We start from the raw sequence: 23,891 nt of genomic DNA on the forward strand, positions 1-23,891 counted from the left end.
GCCTGGCGCAGGATGGCGGCGGCTGGTTGTGAGGCGCCGCGGTGCCTGGAGGATTCCTCGGACAGTGAGCCGGAGCACCGTGGGTCCCCGCACAAGCTCATTCGGAAAGTGTCCACTTCGGGGCAGATCCGCAGTAAGGTGGGTGTCGCGAGGCCGAAAGGATAAATGGGAAAGCCGGGGTAACGGACCGGGCGCTCCGGTACAGCTCGGCAGGCCTAACTGCAGCCGCGGTGTTTCCTGAGTGCTGAGGGCGCTAGAGGCGCAGCTTGCTAGGGACACGGCGAGAGAAGGTGCGGGGTAGAGATAACGGTTCTGCGGAGGTAGCTAGCTAGCTAGCTAGCATTAGCAGCGATGCGGTTCACTGTTTCACACAGATAAACACCATAGGAAACTGCGGGCTAATGCTTATTTAATGTTTATAAATATAGCTTAAAGTAATGTTTTTGAAATAGTAATACTTAAAATATAGTTTAAATATGCAAAGTTTGATTACTATGTCATGTTTGCAGGGATTTTACTGGAATTGACCGTTCCACCTTAAATGGTGCAGCAGTTACATTCGGGCGACTGTTGCACCATTTAAGGTGGAACGGCTAAGATCAGAACTTGTACGTATTTAAAGCCGAAAATCAGAACAAACATAAACTACCAGAGTAGCAGTCTGCTCCTTACATTATTTATTTATATAGTTCTGCTTTTCTAACACTTAAAACTTAATCTCAGCAGTCATATATAACTCTGGAGTTTATCACACTGTATCTTTAAGACGTATCATATGTAAATGAGCTCTGTTCCCATTGGCCCCCCTAAATTTCGTCTCATTCAGAGTGCAGTCCCTTTAATAACGTATTGAATAGTATTGGGAATGTATTGAACTTTATATACTAGTGTGTGTGTGTGTGTGTGTGTGTGTGTGTGTGTGTGTGTGCGCGCTGTTCTGCGCCCCTTGAGTGTGTGTGTGTTTTGTTTTTTTTTTTCTTTTTTCAGTCCATCTGAGGGTGAGAGATGAAAGTCACTGTGTGTGTGTGTGTGTGTGTGTGTGTGTGTGTGATCACAGTGATTCTATTTTAAACCTGCTGGTAGAGCCGACTACGGTAACTACGGTCCAGTCGAACACACACGCACACGCACATCCGGCCTGCAGCCTCATCGCAGTGTGGGAACGTCACTGTGTATCCCCAGCACCCCACACACACACACAGGCATCATGCTGTGTATTCAACATGTGCTGCTCTGGCTGATGCACTGAGCTCAACCACACGAGCGTGAGATTGCTTGTGGCGCACAAGTAGACCAGGTCCAGCTTCCTGTCTGTGAGCATGCTGCTGAAGGTGTGTATGTGTTAGTAGTAGTAGTAGTAAGAGATGCACACACACACACACACTCCGAGAAGTCTTAGTGATGCTTTTACTGTCAGCGGAAACCATGGCACGGAGGTGATGAGTGTGTGTGTGTGAGAGAGAGTTCAGAGGGACCTGAGAGCATCACATGGAGACCTTCAGTGAGCAGGTTTGGAGAAATGTGTGTGTGTTTGTCATTCTATCTGTGTGTGTATGTATTTGACACTGTGTCCACTCACTGTCCACTCAACTAGACAACCTCCTCTTGTTAATTGTAGATGAAGGTAAAGTCAGAGGCCGTGTCTGTGTGTATGTGTGTGTGTCAGTCATCCTCTAGTGCTTCATCAGTGCTCTCATGATGCTGTCGGCTAGATATTTCTGGTTGGACGGGCTATGTGGCCGCCACCCGATACTGAGGACGACCCACCACCCAAATACTACCTGCTCTGCGGTGGTCAGTCCTGTGTGGTCCTGACCCGTTGAAGAACAAGCTGAACGGAGGCTAAGTGTGCAGAGAAACAGACGGGCTACAGTCTGGACTTTTAGAACTCCACAAAGTGCTCCTGCATGGTCACAGCTGGCGTCTGTCGAGGCGTGAGGTCTACTTAAATTAGGCGGGAAGTGAACAGTCAGGTCGCGAAAGTGGTGCTGGAGAAGAAGGGGCATGCATGAGGAGCTGAGCCATCTGAGACAAGAACCAAACTGTGGGTCGGAACATCTGCCTAAAACTCATTGATGCTTATAGAGGCTCCACCTCACAACTTGCAGGACCTCAGATATCTACTGCTAAGGTCCGGGTGGCAGATACCACAGGACACCTTCAGAGGTCTTGTGGAGTCCATGTGGAGCCCAAGGGGGTATCTACTTGATATTAGAGAGGTGGTACTAATGTAATGGCTGATCGGCTGAGGGGTGTATGTGTTAATGAGCATCACCTTAATTTCTTATGGAAGTCGGTGTTAAAAAAAAAAAGTTGGTACGTTCCTCATGAGATTCTGATACAATGTAAGGAACAACTATTATATTCACATTATGGATATATATATATATATATATATATATATATATATATATATATAATATGAAATGTGTGTGTGTGTCTGGTTTGTTGTTTATTTATTTTATTATTTTATTGTTTTTGAAAGGGAGATATTTTATCTTTTATTTATAAATTATTTCAAGCTTTTAACATCAGTAGAAACCCAGTTGAAACCCAAATACCCTCGGGGTCGGTGTATAACTAAATAATATTAATAATAATAATAACAGGAAGAATGACATACAGTGAAATACTGTAAACTGTGATACCGTAAAACCAGTCGGTTACCATACTGTAAATATATGTATATAAATTTTATTGCATGTTATTAACATATTTATTAGCAAACATTATTTTTTATGTGTTTTTTGTTTTGTTTTTTATTTCATCAGTTACTAGTTATTACTGCTTTTGTAGGCTAAAAAAGAATGGTTTTGGAATTAGTTATAGAAATTAGTTATTACTAAGTTTATAAGCTATGGGTTTAATAGGGGTGGCCGAACACAGTTTTTCCACTGCTCCATGGCTCAAAGCTGCGGTGGGGGTGGGGGGTCTTCATCCACCTCTAGCCCACACCTGACATTAGGCATATGATGTTTGTCTGCTCCAGAGAGTCCTATTCTATTGGCAGTACTTCTCTACAGGGACTAGACAAGCTGCGTGTGTGTGTGTGTGTGTGTATTTGCACATCTGTGTCAGCAATGAGCGCAGCTTAAAATAGCTGAATTCATTCGTTAGAAGGGGCGTCCACAAACTTTTGGACGTAGTATAGTGTAGCTTATGGTTTCGAGGTCTTTTTAAATAAAGACCCCTGTGTTTCAGTAGCGGGTGATGCTGCTGCTGATGATGATGATGAAGGCAGTCTTTATTACATAACTGGAACAAATGTTACTAAACTGTGTGTGTGTGTGTGTGTGTGTGTGTGTGTGTGCAGACAGTGCTGAAGGAAGGGCAGCTGATGAAGCAGACGAACTCGTTCCAGCGCTGGAAGAGGAGATACTTTAAGCTGCGCGGGAGAACGCTGTACTACGCCCAGACGGCCAAGGTCAGTACGGTCTACCATCTCCATAACGACCTCCGATCTGCCTGTGATGTTGGAACATTGCTGTGAGGACAAGTTGATTGCATTCAGCCCTCTGAATGCAAGAGAATCACTATGGTCAGGTCCTGATGTTGGATGATCAGTTCTGCCACTCCAGCTCATCCCAGACGAATTGGATGGAGCTCCATCACTGCAGAGACCCTCAAAGCTCGAAGCTGGAAGGGGGGCTTTATACCCCTCTAACCCTAACTAGCTTGGCATTGGGCACAGTGACCTTGGGCTCATGCGATCACGGCTGCTCCAGAGTGCCCCGTTCTGTCGGATGGATTTGAATGTAAATAAAGACATATTTGGTTCCCCAGGTGATCTGTCTGTTGACTTGGAGGTGATTGATCATGTTGATTGATTGATGGGTATTGAGATGATTGAAGATGTTGATTGGCAGGTTTTGAGAGTGATTGATCACGTTGGTTGGTTTTGATGTGATTGGTCATGCTTGATTGATGACTGGTGTTGGCATGTTTACTTGATGTTAACATTTATTGATCATGTTGATTGTTTGGTTTTAAAGGAAATTGATCATGTTGATTGGTAGCTGTTGGAATGATTGATCATGTTGATTGGTCATCATTAAGGTGGTTGATCATGTTGATTTGGTTAGTGTTGAGTGTTGATTGGCTGGTGTTGAGACGATTGATCGTGTTGATCGGCTGGTGGTGAGGTGATCAGTAGAATTGATTAGTTATTGATGTTTCTTTGCATTTTTTTTTTTTTTGTAGTCGATCATCTTTGACGAAGTAGATCTGACGGACGCCAGTGTAGCGGAGTCCAGCACCAAGAACGTCAACAACAGCTTCACTGTGAGTAACACACTCGTCTCACTCACACACTCCCGCACTCACACACACACACAGTCTTTTAATGTCAGTAATGTCTGAGCTGATGATGCTGTTTGCAGTGGAGTTTGTGAGTCATTTAGTTCAGAATCAGTCCTGATATTATGAATGAATGAATGATGCGAAGGAGGGAAACTTCCCACAGCCCATCCTGTAATCTACACATCACGCACACGCACACACACATACGACGCACTCGTTTCCTGGACTGCTGGTCTGATAAGAGTACCGCGGGCCTGATCTCTTACAGTAATGCAGTTTCATTTATGTTCATAAATGACCAAACTGAAGAGAAATCACATACAATACAACCGAAATACATTATTAAAAATATTTAGAAGAGTTCATCATCTTCTTCAATTACACATGAGTAAATGAACATTTACAAAATACAGTTTACCAAACAAAATGTGTGATTGGATTGAAATAAAGGTATATGTAAAAAAAAACTAAATAACAAATGCAAATTAATTTAATTGACCTAAATAAATTAAACACTAAAATATAGTGACCACTTTAGAATAAAAATGAGAAATTGAAATAAAATACTGACCAAGGTTAGGATTATGACCAAGTTACATTCAAATACAAAATCCGTAGTTACAGAATTTAAATATATACATCTGAATTTAAATAAATATAAAAGTAAATTTACCAAATGAACATTTGTGCATATGGAAAAATAAATACTGAACTATATACAACAGAAATAAATTACCTACTGAAATCCATGGTTACCCAATCGGGATATATGACCGAATAAATTACTAAAGAGCAGATACAGACTAAAAAACAATATATGCATGAATTTAAATTTGCCAATATTTTGTTAAAGTTGTCAATATTTCAGAAATGTTATATATATATATATATATATATATATATATATATATATATATAATTTAATATAATTATAATATAAACTTAATAAAATTTATTAAACTGTAAATACAATTGATCAAATTTAATATAATATTAAAATAAATATATATTTATTTATTTATATTGAATTTAATTTGATCAATTGTATTTGATCATGATGTGTTTTATTAAAATGTTAATAAATATAACCAAATTACATAATAGTAAACTATCACAAATACTAAAACACCAAAAAAAATATTGTACAAAAAGTACATTTACCAAATTAAAATGTATAAACCTGTATATAAATAAATACTGAAGTAGTATTCACACACAATTTACACAAAGTTTACATTTATATAAATATAATTCAAATATGTACTGTCAAATTAAATGAAGTGTTAAAGTACAGTTACCAAACCTATATATATTTTTATAATATACATAATTTGTTTTTGTTAACTGTACTTTTATCAAATTAAATAAAGTCTTTAAACATGTAGTTACCAAAATGAAATATAATGAATCATTTAGAACTTTACTAACCAAACTAAAATATCATTTTCCCTTTCAGAGTTTTTTGCTTATTGTTGTTTAGTTGTTATTTATTTGTTTTTCATCTTGTTTGCTGTTGTGAGTTTTGTACGACACTCATTCACCGCTATCCGCTCTAAACTACAGGGCATAAAGAGGAATGTAAGTGATTAAACACACACACACACACACACACACACACTCACACTCACACACACACACACAGATACACGCCATTCTTGCATTACATAAACTGACCGAACACCTGAAACCCGACTGTTCTGGGTTTATACTTTAGTGTGTGTGAGAGCACGAGAGAGATAGAGAGAGAGAGTTCCTGCTCTGAACTATTTCAGGCTGTGGTCTCTCTATTTCTCTCTCTCTCTGTCTGTGTGTGTGTGTGTTTGAAGTTTATTTATAGCTGACATTTGGACTGATTTAGTTTTAATAGCAGGGTGGAGGTTTTTGTGTGTGTGTGTGTGTATCCGGTCTCGCCGGCAGCTGTGTGTGTGTGTGTGTGTGTGTGTGTGTGTGTGTGTGTGCGTGCGTGTGCACAGTTGTGTGTATGTTTTTAGTTTTAAGAAATCCACAGGAGTGTTTGTACACCCTGTCCCAGCAGAGAGGGAGAAAGAGAGAGGGAGTGAGTCTGAACTGAAAACTGTAAAACGTGAACAGATGAGCCAATCAGCTTGCAGCTCCAGACTGCAGCCGTGGACTGATTGGCTACAATTGTGTGTAAAGTAATAATTATGTAATATTTGGGGAGTGGCGTTAATGTCGCTGTTATGCTTCAATTGACATTAATAACTGCTTTCACTTTTTAATTATTAACCATTTTTACATGATCTCTCTCTGACTCTTTATATCTTTCTCTGACTCTTTATATCTTTCTCTGACTCTTTATATCTTTCTCTGACTCTTTATCTCTCTCTGACTCTTTATCTCTCTGACTCTATCTTTCTCTCTGACTCTGTATATTGCTCTGACTCTGTATATTGCTCTGACTCTGTATATTGCTCTCTGACTCTGTATATTGCTCTCTGACTCTGTATCTCTCTCTCTCTCTGACTCTGTATCTCTCTCTCTGACTCTGTATCTCTCTCTCTCTGACTCTGTAAATCTCTCTCTGACTCTGTATCTCTCTCTCTCTCTCTTTCTGACTCTGTATATATCTATCTGACTCTGTATCTCTCTCTCTGACTCTGTATATCTCTCTCTCTCTGACTCTGTATATCTCTCTCTGACTGTATATATATCTCTCTGACTCTGTATCTCTCTCTCTGACTCTGTATATCTCTCTCTCTCTCTGTATATCTCTCTCTCTCTCTCTGACTCTGTATGTCTCTCTGACTCTGTATATCTCTCTCTCTCTCTCTGACTCTGTATGTCTCTCTCTGACTCTGTATGTCTCTCTCTCTCTCTCTGACTCTGTATGTCTCTCTCTGACTCTGTATGTCTCTCTCTCTCTCTCTGACTCTGTATGTCTCTCTCTCTCTCTGACTCTGTATGTCTCTCTCTCTCTCTGACTCTGTATGTCTCTCTCTGACTCTGTATGTCTCTCTGACTCTGTATATCTCTCTGACTCTGTATCTCTCTCTCTGACTATCTCTCTCTGACTCTGTATCTCTCTCTCTGACTCTGTATCTCTCTCTCTCTCTCTCTCTGACTGAATATCTCTCTCTGACTCTGTATATTTCTCTCTGACTGTATATCTTTCTCTCTCTCTGACTGAAAATCTCTCTCTGACTCTATGTTTCTCTCTGACTGTATATCTTTCTCTCTCTCTGACTGTATATCTCTCTCTGACTCTGTATATCTCTCTCTGGTTCTCTCTCTCTGACTCTGATTCTCTCTCTCTCTCTCTCTCTGACTCTGATTCTCTCTCTCTCTGACTCGTTCTCTGACTCTGATTCTCTATCTGTCTCTCTCTCTGACTGATTCTCTCTGTATCTCTCTATCTCTCTCTCTGTATCTCTCTCTCTCTCTCTGCAAGGGGAGGGGTCTCTCTCTGACTCTGTATCTCTCTCTCTGACTATCTCTCTCTGACTCTGTATCTCTCTCTCTCTCTCTGACTGAATATCTCTCTCTGACTCTGTATATTTCTCTCTGACTGTATATCTTTCTCTCTCTCTGACTGAAAATCTCTCTCTGACTCTATGTTTCTCTCTGACTGTATATCTTTCTCTCTCTCTGACTGTATATCTCTCTCTGACTCTGTATATCTCTCTCTGGTTCTCTCTCTCTGACTCTGATTCTCTCTCTCTCTCTCTCTCTGACTCTGATTCTCTCTCTCTCTGACTCGTTCTCTGACTCTGATTCTCTATCTGTCTCTCTCTCTGACTGATTCTCTCTGTATCTCTCTATCTCTCTCTCTGTATCTCTCTCTCTCTCTCTGCAAGGGGAGGGGTCTCTCTTTCCCTTAAACAGGAAGTTAATTTGCGTCATTTTTCTGGAAAAGGGAGGAGAGAGGAGGAAGGAAAGAGAGAGGGATTAGCTGTTTGTAACGGAACGCAGAGAGAAGCAGAGAAGGAAGGAAAGACGGAGAGAGGGAGAGAGAGAGTGTGTGAGTAGATAAGAGAAAGAGGGAGAATTGTTTTGTGAAACAGCAAGACTGAGTCGACCACCAGCTAAAAGTAAGAGAAAAAATGAGAAGAATGTGTGTGTGTGTGTGTGTGTGTGTGTGTGTGTGTGTGTGTGTGTGTGTGACAGACTTTGTAACCCTCACTTTAAACCTTTAAACATACAATTATTATTTACCATCCACTATGAAATATTTACTCAGTACCCAGTATGTATTTCACTGTCTACTATAAGCTATTTTCTGTATCCGATATGAGTTGCTGAATATCGTCTATGAATTATTCAATATCCATTATGAGGCATTCAGGACCTACTATGGATTATTCAGTAACTACTATGTACTGTTCAGGATCCACTATGAATTATCCAGTGTCAACTACAACTATGAATTATTCAATATCTTGTTACGAGTTGTCCAGCATCCACAATTAATTCAGTATTCACTATGAATTATTCAGGAATTTCTATTATTTATTCAGTAACTTATATGAATTATTTATTATCCGCTATGAATGATATATATTATCCACTGCGAGTTATCCAGGGATCTGCTGCGAGTTATCCAGGGTCCACAATAAATGATTCTTCGTCCACTATGAATCATTGAGTATCCACTGTAAATTAGCCAGTATCCAATAGGAGTGATTCAGGGTCTGTTGTGAGGTATTCAGGATCCTCAGAGTTATTCAGTATCCAGTATGTATTATTATTTATCATCTAATATGAATGCTTTTGTGTTCAGTATCCGCTTCTTAAGTAAGCTCTGAGGTTAATAGGGTTCTGCGCGCTGATCTGTAGGTAATGTATTTAGGGAGGTTTATCATGTAGAGCATGTTTGACTGGATGTGATGCAGCGCAGCTTTAATGGTCAGTGTGTGGCCGGTGTGAGAGGAGCTGGCTGGATTTGTGAGAGCAGATCTGACCAGTGTGGGGCAGGAAACCAAGCCGAAGGCCCTTGCTGGTTTTAGTAACTACATGATGTTCATGTGATCACGGCCAGAACCACAGTTATCAGAGCTGTTATCAGCCTCCGTAATGAGCCCTGAGCAAGCATCGTCACACCTAACTGCGCTCCCTGCATCGTACACGCGGCACTGCGTTCACTGCATCCCTGCGCTGCCTTTACAGAATCTCACACTCAAATGCCTTTACAGAATCTCACGCTCAAATTCGTTTACAGAATCTCACGCTCAAATGCCTTTACAGAATCTCACGCTCAAATGCCTTTACAGAATCTCACGCTCAAATGCCTTTACAGAATCTCACGCTCAAATGCCTTTACAGAATCTCACGCTCAAATTCGTTTACAGAATCTCACGCTCAAATGCCTTTACAGAATCTCACGCTCAAATTCGTTTACAGAATCTCACGCTCAAATTCGTTTACAGAATCTCACGCTCAAATGCCTTTACAGAATCTCACGCTCAAATGCCTTTACAGAATCTCACGCTCAAATGCCTTTACAGAATCTCACGCTCAAATGCCTTTACAGAATCTCACGCTCAAATGTGTTTACAGAATCTCACGCTCAAATGCGTTTACAAAAACCCCCGTTAAAATGTGTTTACAGAATCTCACGCTCAAATGCGTTTACAAAAACCCCCGTTAAAATGTGTTTACAGAATCTCACGCTCAAATGCGTTTACAAAAACCCCCGTTAAAATGTGTTTACAGAATCTCACGCTCAAATGCGTTTACAAAAACCCCCGTTAAAATGTGTTTACAGAATCTCACGCTCAAATGCGTTTACAAAAACCCCCGTTAAAATGTGTTTACAGAATCTCACGCTCAAATGCGTTTACAAAAAACCCAGTTAAAATGTGTTTACAGAATCTCACGCTCAAATGCGTTTACAAAAAAACCAGTTAAAATGTGTTTACAGAATCTCACGCTCAAATGCGTTTACAAAAAACCCAGTTAAAATGTGTTTACAGAATCTCACGCTCAGATGCCTTTACAGAATCTCACGCTCCACTGTGTTCACCGACCGAAATGCTCCTCTGCGTTTACCACATCTCACGGCCTGCTGCGTAACCGAATCCCACGCGCGGCTGCCGCATAACTGCTGATTACAAACATTGCTGACATGTCCAATATTTATTCCTTTTTTTTTTTTTTTTTTTTTTTTTTTTTTAAATTGTATGGAAAATGGAGACAAATATCCAATACAATCCAATTTGTAAAAACAAAAAAGTAAATAAAAGAAATCCAAAAAATTACTAGAAACTTTTATAAAGTCCAATAAAAAAATAGTGAATAAATTAAACCTGTAAAATGTGTCAATAGAAAAAAATTCAAAGGAAAGAAATGTAATAATAATAATCATAAATAAAATGTTACAGTCAAAAACATTCAGAGCATTTAAAATAAACACCACTGAACCTCAAACTCAACTTTGTGAGTGTGTGTGTGTGTGTGTGTGTGTGTGTGTGTGTGTGTGTGTGTGTGTGGGGGAGTTTTATGGACTGAGTGGGATTTAGCAGGAGACCAGTGTTAGTCTGTACCGACAAGGTTTATCCAGTGCGATGACGTGTGTGTGTGTGTGTGTGTGTGTGTGTGTGTTTGTGTGTGTGTATGTATCATGGGGTAGACGTCAGCTTCCTCTTCCTCAGCTTCTCACAAAAGCTCCTCTGTTCCCACACGGATAAAAATAACTCCTGCTTTCCTTTGCCAGAACACACACACACATTTCCAGCATGACAGCCTGGACTATTGGAGCCATGTGCTTTAACCACAAACAGCAACACACACACACACACACACAGATCCAGTTGAGTGCAGGGTCTGGGGCAGCAGGTGTCCACATACTTTTGTTTTTCCTGTTACAGATCTTATAGAAATGAAATGGTGTTTATTATTGTTTCCTTTCTCTGTGTTTGTGTGTGTGTGTGTGTGTGTGTGTGTGTATAGATTATCACTCCTTGTCGGCGGCTGATCCTCTGTGCGGAAAACAGGAAGGAGATGGAGGAGTGGATGGCAGCCTTGAAGAGCGTCCAAAACAGAGAACACTTTGAGGTGCGTGTGACTGCTGTAGGCTGAATGGGTGGGGCTAGACTGCTGTAGGCTGAATGGGTGGGGCTAAACTGCAGTAAATAAGTTAAATAAGGTTTGTTGAATGTGCATTTGTTTATTGACGCGTGTGTGTCTGTGTGTGTGTGTGTGTGTGTGTGTACAGTCCACCCAGTACAGTATGGACCACTTCTCTGGCCTCCATAACTGGTACGCCTGCTCGCACGCCCGACCCACTTACTGTAACGTCTGTAGAGAAGCGCTGAGCGGAGTGACCTCACACGGCCTGTCCTGCGAAGGTAGGGGTGTGTGTGTGTTGATGTAAATAAGCACAGACAAGTGTGTGTGTGTGTGTGTGTGTGTGAATGAACTTGCACAGGTGTGTGTGTGTGTGTGTGTGTGTAACAGTGTGTCTTGTGTTGCAGTGTGCAAGTTTAAAGCCCACAAGCGCTGCGCTGTCCGAGCCACTAATAACTGCAAGTGGACCACACTGGCCTCCATCGGCAAGGACATTATCGAGGACGAGGAGGGGGTGAGTGGGGATCGGGTTTTCAGCAAACTCTAAATCCAGTGTCTGTTAGTAGTGTTAGCCTAGCATCTCTCACATCAGATACCAAACATGTCTCAAAAAATAATCCTCATACATTATATGTCCAAATATTTGTGGACACTCCTTCTCATTCACGTGCACACAGCTTGTCTAGTCCCTGTAGAGACGTACTGCTGGTAGAATAGGGGATTCTGGCGCAGATGAGCACTAATTTAAAGCCAGCCGTGGGCTAGAGGGGTATAAAGCTACCCCAGCATTGGAGCAGCTGTGGAGCAGTGGAAGAGCTGTGTTCTCTGGAATGATGATGGTGGTGCTCCATCCAGTACTTTTAGGATGTGTTGGGGATGATGAGGTGGGGTGATGATCAATCAACATCCTGACCTCACTGGTGGCCTTCTTCCCTGGACAGTAGAGACAGTTACTCCAACAAAAGCAGGAGAAACTCTTATAAATGCTACTGAATTTGAAAGAAACAATGAACGAGTAGGTGTCCCAATACTTTTGTCAGTATGGTGTACTTGACTTAACTGGGGCGTTTAGAAACCCTGTGGTGCTCTGGGTTCCTCTAGATGGTCTCTCTCTCTCTAACAACTAAAATCATCCAAACACTATGTTTATTTAAATTGATGATTTAATATGATGTCTCCCTGTCTCTCTATCTCCCTGTCTCTCTGTCTGTCTCTCTGTAGATCTCTATGCCCCATCAGTGGTTGGAGGGGAATCTGCCGGTCAGTGCTAAGTGTACAGTGTGTGATAAAACGTGTGGCAGCGTGCTCAGACTGCAGGACTGGCGTTGTCTGTGGTGTAAAGCCATGGTGAGTGTGTGTGTATGTGTGTGTGTATGGGTGGGTGTAAATGTCCTTGGGGATTCATTATTCTGCATTCTGTGCGTGTGTTGTTCAGGTGCATGCAGTGTGTAAAGAGCAGCTCTCCACCAAGTGTCCGCTGGGTCAGTGTAAAGTCAGTGTGATCCCGCCCACCGCCCTCAACAGCATCGACTCTGACGGTAAGCGCCCAGTCACAGTCCTCCATCATCAATACAATACCCTTCTCCGCCAATCACAGTCCTCCATCATCAATACAATACCCTTCTCCGCCAATCACAGTCCTCCATCATCAATACAATACCCTTCTCCGCCAATCACAGTCCTCCATCATCAATACAATACCCTTCTCCGCCAATCACAGTCCTCCATCATCAATACAATACCCTTCTCCGCCAATCACAGTCCTCCATCATCAATACAGCACCATTCTACACCAATCACAGTCCTCCATCATCAATACAATATCCTTCTTCACAAATCACAGTCCTCCATCATCAATACAATATCCTTCTTCACAAATCACAGTCCTCCATCATCAATACAATACCCTTCTCCACCAATCGCAGTCCTCCATCATCAATACAACACTCTTCTCCACCAATCGCAGTCCTCCATCGTCAATACAACAACCTTCTCCACCAATCGCAGTCCTCCATCATCAATACAACAACCTTCTCCACCAATCACAGTCCTTCATTTTGTGTGTGTGTGTGTGTGTGTGTGTGTGTGTGTGTGTGTGTGTGTGTGTGTGTAGGTTTCTGGAAAGCGACATGTCCCCCATCCTGCACCAGTCCTCTGCTGGTGTTTGTGAACAGTAAGAGTGGAGATAATCAGGGAGTGAAGTTTCTGCGCAGGTTTAAGCAGCTGCTGAATCCAGCACAGGTGTTCGACCTGATGAACGGAGGACCACACCTGGGGTCAGTGATGATGCATACACAGTCTCTCTCTCATATACATCCCTAACTCCCCACCTCATCCCAAAAGTACTGGATGGCGCTCCATCCATCATTCTAGAGAACACCTTTCTTCCACAGCTCAATGCTGCTGGGGGGGGGCTTTAATACCCCGCTAGCTCACGTCTGGCATTAGGCATGGTGCCATCGGCTTCAGAGGGTCCTGTTCTATTGGCAGTACGATGAGTGGAACTTAAAGTAGCTGAACGCGTTCAATGAATGGGTGTCCACAAACATTTGGACATATAGAGTGTGTGTATGCATTTTGTGAAATGTTTATGCAGCATCAGGGCTTGTCTCAGAAGTTGCAGATCGACTGAGTAGACGTGTGTGTGTGTGTGTGTGTGTGTGTGTGTGTGTGTGTGTGTGTGCGCGCGCAGTTTGCGTCTGTTTCAGAAGTTTGACACATTCAGGATTTTGGTGTGTGGTGGAGACGGCAGTGTGGGCTGGGTTCTCTCAGAGATAGACGCTCTAACACTGCACAAACAGGTAAAAAGAAAACACACACACACACCCCCCTCAGACACACTCTTATCTCTAGGTGGTAATGAATTGTTGATGTTCTGCTGCCCCCTGCTGGTTGTGTAATGCAGTGTAATTTGACTGTTTGTATGGTGTGTGTGTGTGTGTGTGTGTGTGTCTGTGATTTGCTTGCAGTGTCAATTGGGTGTATTGCCGTTAGGAACAGGAAATGACCTGGCACGGGTGTTGGGGTGGGGCGCGGCGTGTGATGACGACACACAGCTCCCCCAAATCCTGGAGAAACTGGAGAGAGCCAGCACCAAGATGCTGGACAGGTCAGTGTGTGTGTGTATAGTGTGTTTGTGTGTGTATGTGTGTGTGTAAGGGATGACAATAGCAGGTTTGTGTATCTACAGATGGAGCATCATGGTTTATGAGACCAAGTTTCCACGGCAACACTCCAGCTCCACGGTAACCGAGGACTGCAGTGAGGACTCAGAGGTGATGACTAACGCACTCTGCTCTCTGATTGGATCGTCTATACTGTGATTGGTTGGATGTGTGCGGATCAGTCTGTTTATCTGTTCCTCTCTGATTGGCCGTTTCCCCCGGCAGGTGCAGCACATTCTGACCTATGAGGATTCAGTTGCAGCTCACCTGTCCAAAATCCTCACCTCCGACCAGCACTCTGTCGTCATCTCCTCCGCCAAGTAGGTCTAGCACAGGATGTGTGTGTGTTCTACAGGGATGTGTGAGACAATAAAGATCTTTGTACTCACTGTGTGTGTCCTGCAGGGTTCTGTGTGAGACGGTGAAGGACTTTGTAGCTAAGGTGGGTCGAGCATACGAGAAAAACACTGAAAACTCAGAAGAATCCGAGACAATGGCTAAAAAGGTGAGCTCTGATTGGCTGCTGCATACCTGAGGGAGTTTGTGATTGGTCTTTAAACGGCAGTGAGAGTTTAAAAAGTGAATGGCTGTTATATGAATTAGAGTGCTTGAGATTGGCTGAGAAGAATCTGAGTTGTCCTGTGATTGTTTGGGGTGTGTTCTATGATTGGCTGATGTGTTTGCGCTGTGTCCTCTGATTGGCTGCAGTGTGGAGTTTTAAAGGAGAAGTTGGACTCCTTATTAAAAACGCTGAATGAGGAGGCCCAGGCCAGCACTGTGATCACAGTACCCCCGCCCACCATTGCAGAGGAGCAGGAGGACGGAGAGGCGGTGTTACAGGCCCCACCCACTCAACTCATTGCACCGCCCACCACAACATCCTGCTCGTCCCGCCCACCTGCAGCCATCTTTAAACCCAGAGAGCAGCTGATGCTCCGAGCAAACAGCCTGAAAAAAGCCATCAGACAGATCATCGAACACACAGAAAAAGGTATGCATGCACACACACACACACACTCAGCCATCACACTGCAAAAAGTATACACAATGCAGTCACACTCTCTCTCACCCTTTTTGCAGCGGTGGACGAACAAAACGCTCAGACTGAGGAAGTGTTTGCAGCTCTGGCTCCTGAGGAGGAGGATGAAGATTATGAAGAGGATAAAGTGTCTCTTGGGTCATCCTACAGTGCCAGAGCGCGACACCTGAGGAGAGGTACATGTGTACCCCGAGAGCACTCGTCCTGCATTTAGACTTCAACTCCGAAACCTTAATCCCTAAATATTAACCCCTATACTCTAACCCCTAAACATTAACCCCTATACTCTAACCCCTAAACATTAACCCCTATACTCTAACCACCTAATCCCTAAATATTAACCCCTATACTCTAACCCCTAAACATTAACCCCTATACTCTGACCCCTATACTCTAACCACCTAATCCCTAAATATTAACCCCTATACTCTAACCCTTCTAACCCCTAAACATTAACCCCTATACTCTAACCCCCTAACCCCTATACTCTAACCCCTAAACATTAACCCCTATACTCTAACCACCTAATCCCTAAATATTAACCCCTATACTCTAACCCTCTAACCCCTAAACATTAACCCCTATACTCTAACCACCTAATCCCTAAACATTAACCCCTATACTCTAACCACCTAATCCCTAAACCTTAAACCATTAACTCAACATTAGCCACTATACTCTGAACCTTTAATCCCTAAATATTAACCCATATTTTCTAAAGTCCTGATCCTTAAATGTTAATCCTTATATTCTAACCCCCCTAATCCCTAATCAGTAATTCCTAAACCCTAATCCTAAATACCCTAAACTCCAAACACTTTAATCTCCAATTTATAACTTGGTACCCTAAATCCTTAGCCTCCAAATCCCAGTGTCTGAACCCTAATCCGTAAACCATAACTCCTCATTCCTAAACCATAATGCAAAATCCACATATCCTAATTCACTAACCCACAAAACACTAATCCCTAAACCCTAACCCTTTATACTAACATATAAGACCCTAACATCCATAAATCTTAGTCCAGTTATCCCCTACCCTAAACCCCTAATCTCTAAACATTAACCCTGTAACCTAAACCTGTGACCCTGAACTGCAAATGCAAAGGCTAAACCTGAAACCCTATACCTTACATGCACTCTCTCCCTCTCTCCCTCTCTCTCTCTGGCTCGCTCTCTCAGTTTCTAAAAGCCCATGTGAGAAGCTCATCAATAAAGGAAGCCTGTCACTGGGAAGCTCAGCGTCACTTCCTGCTCAGACAGGAAGCAGGGAGAACATGCTGAGTACCAAGATTTTTTACCCGAGTAAGAACCATAAAAGAACCATCCAACATTTAGCTGGAGAACCGATTCTCTCTTTCTCTCTCTCACTCACTCAAGGGAATATTTATTAAGTATGTCATATCAGAATATTATGACCACCTACCTGACAGTGGGAATAACCACCATTGGCTCGGATGACACTAGCAAGCTGCGTCTAATGCAGACCCTGTATTAGGGTAATGGGACTGTGTTAATTATAGAGGTTAGCTGTTCCATAGTGGGGCATAAATAGTGGGGGGTGTAAAGCTCCCTAGCATTGAGCTGTGGAGCAATGCAGCTGTGTTCTCTGGAATGATGGGGGGTTCATCCAGTACGGGATGTGATGAGTTAGGGAGCTCATCCAAAATCTAGTAGAAATGCTTCTTCCCTGCACAGTGGAGACAGTACAGCGCAGTCAACGCCCCACTGTGGAGCAGCTAACCTCTGTAATGAACACGTCTCGCTAGTGTCCTCAGAGCCAAGGGTTGAATTAAATTAAATAGAAATAAATAAATAAATAAATTAGAAAATTTTACTATTTGTGTGTGTGTGTGTGTGTGTGTGCAGGTCTGAAGGCTGGGATAACGGGTTCTCTGTCCAGTAGTTCAGTGATCAGTCGGCTACTGGTGAATGCCGACCCATTCAACTGCGATCTGGAGAACTTGTAAGTTTGTCTTATTTATTTATTTTTAAAATCATGTCGTCCTCCTCCTTTATCATCCCTCTATCATCACTCACTCCTCACTCACCCCCCCTCTCTGCAGTGACTGCTACACAGAGAAGTGTGTTATGAATAACTATTTTGGAATCGGACTGGACGCCAAGATCTCTCTGGACTTCAACAACAAGCGAGACGAGCACCCGGAGAAGTGCAGGTACACGCACTACACACACACAGCACTCAGACCTGTTGGTGATCCGGCGTAATTGGTCACTGTGAAAGGATCACTGTGTAACTTTGTGTGTGTGTGTGTGTGATCCAGGAGCCGCACTAAGAACATGATGTGGTATGGAGTTCTCGGAACAAAAGAGCTGCTGCACAGAACGTACAAGAACCTGGAGCAGAGAGTGCTGCTGGAGGTGTGTGTCGGTGGATGTATATGTGTGTGTGAGAAAATAGGAGAGATGTTTGTTGTTGATAATTGTGAGCAATTTCTCTGTATGTGTGTGTGTGCAGTGTGATGGCCGGCTGATTCCTCTCCCCAGTCTGCAGGGCATCGCAGTGCTGAACATTCCTAGTTATGCTGGAGGAACCAACTTCTGGGGTGGAACCAAAGAGGACGATGTAAGAAGCCAACAACTCTTACCTGAGCAGGCTGTACCTTATCCCTAGCCCAGCACACCTTGCCCCCCCACCACAACCTTATCCTTACCCAGAGAAACCTTACTTCAACGGACCTTACCCTTCCTCAGCAGTTACCCCAACAAGCCTTATCTCAACCACTGTTTCAGATAACTTACCCCAACCCAGGCCATGCCCCTACAAACTTTATTCAACAAATCTTACTCCACCCTACAGAAATGAGTCTGACAGTATTGGTGTGTGTGTGTGTGTGTGTGTGTGTGTGTGTGTGTGTGTGTGTGTGTGTGTGTTTTACAGACATTCACAGCTCCGTCTTTCGATGATAAGATCCTAGAGGTGGTGGCGGTGTTCGGCAGCATGCAGATGGCTGTATCGCGAGTCATCAACCTGCAGCATCACCGAATAGCTCAGGTACCACACACACATTCTCTTACCCAACCATTCTATTTATCTACAGAAATGAATTTGGCAGTAACTTTGCATGATTGTGTGTGTGTGTGTGTGTAAAGTGTCGAACTGTGAAGATCACCATCCTGGGGGATGAGGGTGTACCTGTGCAGGTGGACGGAGAGGCGTGGATTCAGCCACCGGGATACATCAGGATCATTCACAAGAACCGCACACAGACACTCACCAGAGACAGGGTATGTTTACACACACACACACACACTTACTTACACGCTCATACACTCATAAGAGTGATATAGCTTAATGTACATTAGGATTTAAGCATTAAGCATTTACAGTGTGTGTGTGTATTGTAGGCCTTTGAGAACACTCTGAAGTCGTGGGAAGATAAGCAGAAGTGTGATTTCCCACGGCCTGTATCCCAGCATTCTGTGCAGCCCGAGACTGTCTCAGAGGATGAAACAGCTCAGATCAGCCTGTTCGGCCAATCAGCAGGAGCGCTGATACACAGGTACTCGGACACACGTACACTCAAGATTAGTTATTCATGTTCTCAGCCAATCGGATTGTGTGGCTGGAAATAACAGTTGTGTAAAGCGTTATTTAGCGTGACTTTGTGTGTGTGTTTGTGTGTGTGTTCTCAGTATTAGGGAGATCGCTCAGACTCACCCCAGTGTGGAGCAGGAGTTGGCGCATGCTGTGAATGCCAGCTCCAAAGCCATGGACATGGTGTACGCTAACTCCAAAAACAACACGGTCAGTTCACTGAATGTACGCTGTGTAGCCTGACCAGCAGCCAGAGGGCGCTGCTGTGTTGGGTATTTTCAGGTTTAATAATAGTCTTTTTGGTAGGTGTTTTCTGTAACTGTGTGTGTGTGTTTTTAGGGTCTGACCTGTAGTGTGGTGGTTCAGATGGTCAGTAATGTGAAGGCTCTCCACAGTGAAACTGAATTGCTGCTAGCAGGGAAGATGTGCCTGGTAAGTGAATAATACTGATTTAGCATACAGCAGTTTAGCCCCGCCCATCCAGCCTACAGCAGTTTAGCCCTATCCAATAAGTCTTTAGCAGTTTAGCCTTGCCCATTCAGCCTACAGCTCTTTAGTCCCACTCATTTATCCTACAGCAAATTAGCCCTGCCCACTCAGCCTACAGCAGTTTAGCCCCACCCATTTAGCTCCTGCTAGGCGAATGTGTTATGTGTGTGTCCGAGAGTAACTGTGTGTGTGTTTGCGTTAGCAGTTGGACCCCCCCCAGCGTGAGCAGCTGAACGGTGCTCTAGGCTCTGTAGCTTTGCAGCTGCGTAGACTGTCAGACATCAGCTGGCTCAGCATTGTCATCGAGCCGGCTGACGATGAGGTAAACACACACACGCGTCCTTTGACTCTCCTAGCTCTGTTATACACAGGTCTTGGCTTGTACCACCCACACACTTATTTTTTGCAGAGTAAAGATTCTCCACAAGAGGGTGCTGTTGGTGCTCAGATAGCTTCTGGTGCTTTTTAATTAAAAATAACGTGTGTGTGTGTGTGTGTGTGTGTGTGTGTGTGTGTGTGTGTGTGTGTGTGTGTGTGTAGGAGCATCCAATGGATTTCTCCAAACGAAGCCGCAGCGCCAAGTTCCGCCTTGTTCCCAAGTTCAAGAGGGACAAAAACAACAAGAACAAAGAGACGTGCGCCACCCTCAACCTGCCAGGTACCACCTCCCATCCACCCATCATGCTTAACCTACACTGTATTGGACACCCGCATCACCGTCCACCATTCCTCCTCATACTTCAAGGGTATTAGCCAGGTGTTTGTTCCCTTTGCTGCAGTGAACCCCCCGGAGGTATCCCTGAGCTCAATCACTGGAGAGAACCCCACAGTCCAATGCTGGGGGGGTGGCTAAATACCTCCCTAGCCCTCTAACCCTTGGCATTGGGCCCTATGTGCATTCTGAAAGCTGCAGTTGAATATCTGTCAGCAACACCTTGAAGTAGCTGAAAAGCGTGCCCAAACCTTTGGACATGTAGATTGTATTTACACAGAGTCACTGAGTAAATCTCAATTTATTTACACAACTAAAAGCAGAAGACCTGAAGAAAATATTGGTTGTGTCCCAAACTGCACACTAATGCACTAACTAGTATGGAAACAGTGCCCCACCAATAGAAATGGATTCAGTAGTGTAAAGGATAAGTGATTGGTTTGGGACGCAGCCATTGTTGGTATCTTCAGTAATTATGCGTTGCCATATGATTATGTTTCGACATGCACATGGATATAAGCTAGTGTGTGTGTGTGTGTGTGTTCCCACAGTGCATCAGTGGGGTGTAGAGGAGGTGGCAGCGTGGCTGGAGCAGCTGTGTCTGTCCGAGTATAAGGAGATCTTTATTGGTCATGACGTGCGCGGGTCAGAGTTGCTGCACCTGGAGAGGAGGGACCTGAAGGTATGGTCTGTGCGTGTGTGTGTGCGCGTGTGTGTGTGCGTGTGCGTGTGTGTGTAAATGGTGCAGCAGTAGTTTCGTTCAGATGCCAGAATGAAACTGCTGCAACATTTAAGGTGGAATGGCCTCAGGTATAGGAATGTATTTGATGAGATATTTTAGGTGGACCACCCCAAGCACTGTAAAGGATCGGTTGTGCCATTTAAGGTGGATCTGCCTCAGGTATAGGAAAGTATTTTCTGTGATATTTAAGGTGGAACTGTTGCACCAGGCATAGGAAAATATCTGCTGCATCATTTAAGGTGGAACGGCCTCAGGCACAGGAAAGTATCTGCTGTGATGTTTAAGGTGGACCACCTCAAGCACAATTAGGATCTGATGCACCATTTAAGATGGAACGGCCTCAGCTATAGAAAATGTACTGCCAAGCCATGTAAGGTGGAACGGCCTCAGGCATGGGAAAGTATCAGCTGCACCATTTATAGAAAAGTCGTTTAAGGTGGAATGACCACCTGTTGGCACAGGAAAGTAACTGTTGCACTGATTGTGTGTGTGTGTGTGTGTGTGTGTGTGTGTGTGTGTGTGTGTGTGTGTGTTTCAGGATTTGGGCGTGACGAAGGTCGGTCACATGAAGCGAATCCTGCAGGGCATCAGAGACCTGAGCCGGAGCAGCACGGCTAGCGAAGCCTAGCGAGGCCTACCTTGGCCGGACACAGACTCAGCCTGATCAATCGGCTCACAGGGACCAGCTCCACCCAGCCAATCACCTCACGGGCCAGCACGGCCTGGCCAATTGGCTCGCAGGGACCAGCTCGATAATCTCAATCAGAACCTCTCTGTCAGAACTTAACCAATCAGCACAGTGCCTTCAGCTCGCACGCCTGTGACATCACAGCCTTCACTTACTGCCACTCCGGCGGTGCGAGGGTTACACTCTCTGTGTGTGTGTGTGTGTGTGTGTGTGTGTGTGTGTGTGTGTGTGTGTGTGTGTGTGTGGCTCTCAGTGTTATCAGAGGGGTTTTGAGAGCTGGACTAAACTGACCAATCACAGAAAAACAATGAGAGTGGGAGACCTATGCTGGCAGAGAGAGAGAGAGAGAGAGAGACGGTTAAGGCTCAGTTACTCTCTCGGCCATCCACCTTTTCGAAAACACGCACACACCACACACACTCTCTCTTTGTCTCTCTCTCAAGTGCGTCATGACAATCGGTCAGTCAGATCGGTCACTGACTGAAGTTCAGGTTTACCAGATTAAAGCCAACATTATCTACCCGTGTGTGTGAGTGTGTGAGTGTGTGAGTGTGAGTGTGTGTGAGTGTGTGTGAGTGTGTGTGAGTGTGTGTGAGTGTGTGTGAGTGTGTGAGTGAGTATAAGAGTGGCCATTTGTTTGTGATTATTTTCAGGGTCTGCCTTACTGAGTCCAGCCCAGAATCTCATATCACCGGGCTGTGTTTGCGATGGAGTGTGTGTTGGCGTCAGTGTGTGTGTGGGCATGGAGATGCGATAGCGTCGGAGGGTGTCAGTGTAGGGATGTGCACGTTAGCACCGGGGTGAGTCCGGTTCGAGCGAACACATACTGGTCAGTATTACTGGCAGGCTGCATGCACTGTATGTCCAAAAGTTTGTGGACACCACTTCTAATTAATGCATTCAGCTCCTTTAGGCTGCACCCGTCGCTGACACAGATGTGCAAATGCACACAAACACACACACAGCTTGTCTGGTCCCTGTAGAGAAGTACTGCCAGTAGAATAGGTCTCTCTCTCTCTGGAGCAGATAAACATTGAACTGTGGAGCAGTGGAAGAACGGTGTCCCCTGGAATGATGATGCAGGTGTCCCAATACTTTTGTCTGACTGAGAGTTAATGAAGCGTTGTATTTGATCAGGATTAAGGCGCTGGTGCCCTGTACCCCTGATTATTAGCCGCGATAAATCCCGTAGCTGCTAAGTCTCGCCGCGCTACCTCGCCCCTCCGGCGCTAATCGGCTGGAACACGTGTCCTCAGTCCTCAGACATTCCAAACGGGGCGAACCCCTAAACATAAACATGCTGAATTCCCACCAGTATCGTTGAGCAGAAGTGAGGTTTAGGCCTGGTGCTGAGGTTTGGACTGAGTATCAGGACTTTAGTGCTGCAGCAGTGTTGAAAAGACACTCCGTAAACACTGTAGGGCCTGCGCTGCCACTCGAACCCGTACGCTTCTGAACTGCCCGTGTGTGCGCGTGTGTGTGTGTGTGTGTGTGTGTGTGTAAGAGAGAGATAGGTCATATCATTTTGTTCTGGAGGCTGCCAGCAGCGTCCGTTCTTTCGGCCTGGTAAATATTTATTGCTAAGTTATGCCGTCTGTCTCTGGGGTCTGTTCTGCGTAAACAGGCCGAGTCGAAGACTGTAAATACCTTCTTAATGTACAGTGAATCGCTCTGGATTAAAGAGTGCTCTGCGTTCATGTGTCTGGTTTCAGATTTCTGTCCGTCTGAAGCGCTGGGTGGTGTGTTTGGATGTGTGTGTGTGAGAGAGAGAGAGATTGTGTGTGTGTGTGTGTGTGTGTGTGTGTGTGTGTGTGTGTGTGTTGTTTATTTCATTTTTATTCATAGATCTGGTACAATTTTCCACATTGTAGCTTAGCTACCCATGAGCCTATAGGCACCATGCCTCCCTAATGTCAGGCGTGGGCCTAGAGGGGGGTATAAAGCCCCCCAGCAGCACTGAGCTGTGAATGATGGCCGGTGCTCCATCCAGTACTTTTTTCGGAGGGGTTAAGGAGTCACGGATACTCTTGCTGCTGAATCCAATCAAATCCTCACAGCAATGTAATCCAATCCAAAAACCTAGTAGAAAGCCTTCTTCCCTGAACAGTAGAGACGGGTACTTTCTTTTTTATTTATTTTTTTTAGGACCCTTGATTTCTCAAGAAACTACAAATGA

The 23,891-nt window shown here is 44.1% G+C and overlaps 1 protein-coding gene across 3 annotated transcripts; it reads left to right on the top strand.

The window, feature by feature from the left end:
- Positions 1–23,410, top strand: LOC140565018 (diacylglycerol kinase delta). 3 transcript variants are annotated; one of them, XM_072690756.1, is made up of 30 exons: positions 1–138; positions 3,314–3,424; positions 4,201–4,281; positions 11,206–11,310; positions 11,471–11,603; positions 11,730–11,836; positions 12,544–12,669; positions 12,758–12,860; positions 13,436–13,598; positions 14,015–14,123; positions 14,292–14,431; positions 14,513–14,597; positions 14,712–14,806; positions 14,892–14,991; positions 15,195–15,477; positions 15,567–15,701; positions 16,708–16,830; positions 17,395–17,491; positions 17,592–17,702; positions 17,811–17,907; positions 18,005–18,112; positions 18,428–18,541; positions 18,640–18,774; positions 18,895–19,049; positions 19,183–19,294; positions 19,424–19,516; positions 19,776–19,895; positions 20,114–20,231; positions 20,837–20,967; positions 21,566–23,410. In XM_072690756.1, the coding sequence occupies exons 1-30, from the start codon at positions 13–15 to the stop codon at positions 21,653–21,655; spliced, it is 3,606 nt and encodes a 1,201-aa protein (XP_072546857.1). In that variant the 5' UTR covers positions 1–12; the 3' UTR covers positions 21,656–23,410. The 3 variants fall into 3 exon arrangements, with proteins under 3 accessions (XP_072546857.1, XP_072546858.1, XP_072546859.1); XM_072690757.1 differs by having other exon boundaries at positions 19,779–19,895; XM_072690758.1 differs by lacking the exons at positions 1–138; positions 3,314–3,424; positions 4,201–4,281 and adding an exon at positions 8,249–8,348.
- Positions 23,411–23,891: the final 481 nt, after the last annotated feature.

Source organism: Salminus brasiliensis, chromosome 11 (genome assembly GCF_030463535.1).
Source record: "Salminus brasiliensis chromosome 11, fSalBra1.hap2, whole genome shotgun sequence".
Classification (NCBI taxonomy): domain Eukaryota; kingdom Metazoa; phylum Chordata; class Actinopteri; order Characiformes; family Bryconidae; genus Salminus; species Salminus brasiliensis.

Coding starts and splice junctions, on each gene's coding strand:
- LOC140565018 (XM_072690756.1), top strand. CDS start 13: ATGGCGGCGGCTGGTTGTGAGGCGCCGCGGTGCCTGGAGGATTCCTCG. Junction 12,670..12,757: donor GTCTGTGGTGTAAAGCCATG/GTGAGTGTGTGT, acceptor TGTGTTGTTCAG/GTGCATGCAGTGTGTAAAGA. Junction 16,831..17,394: donor TACCAAGATTTTTTACCCGA/GTAAGAACCATA, acceptor GTGTGTGTGCAG/GTCTGAAGGCTGGGATAACG.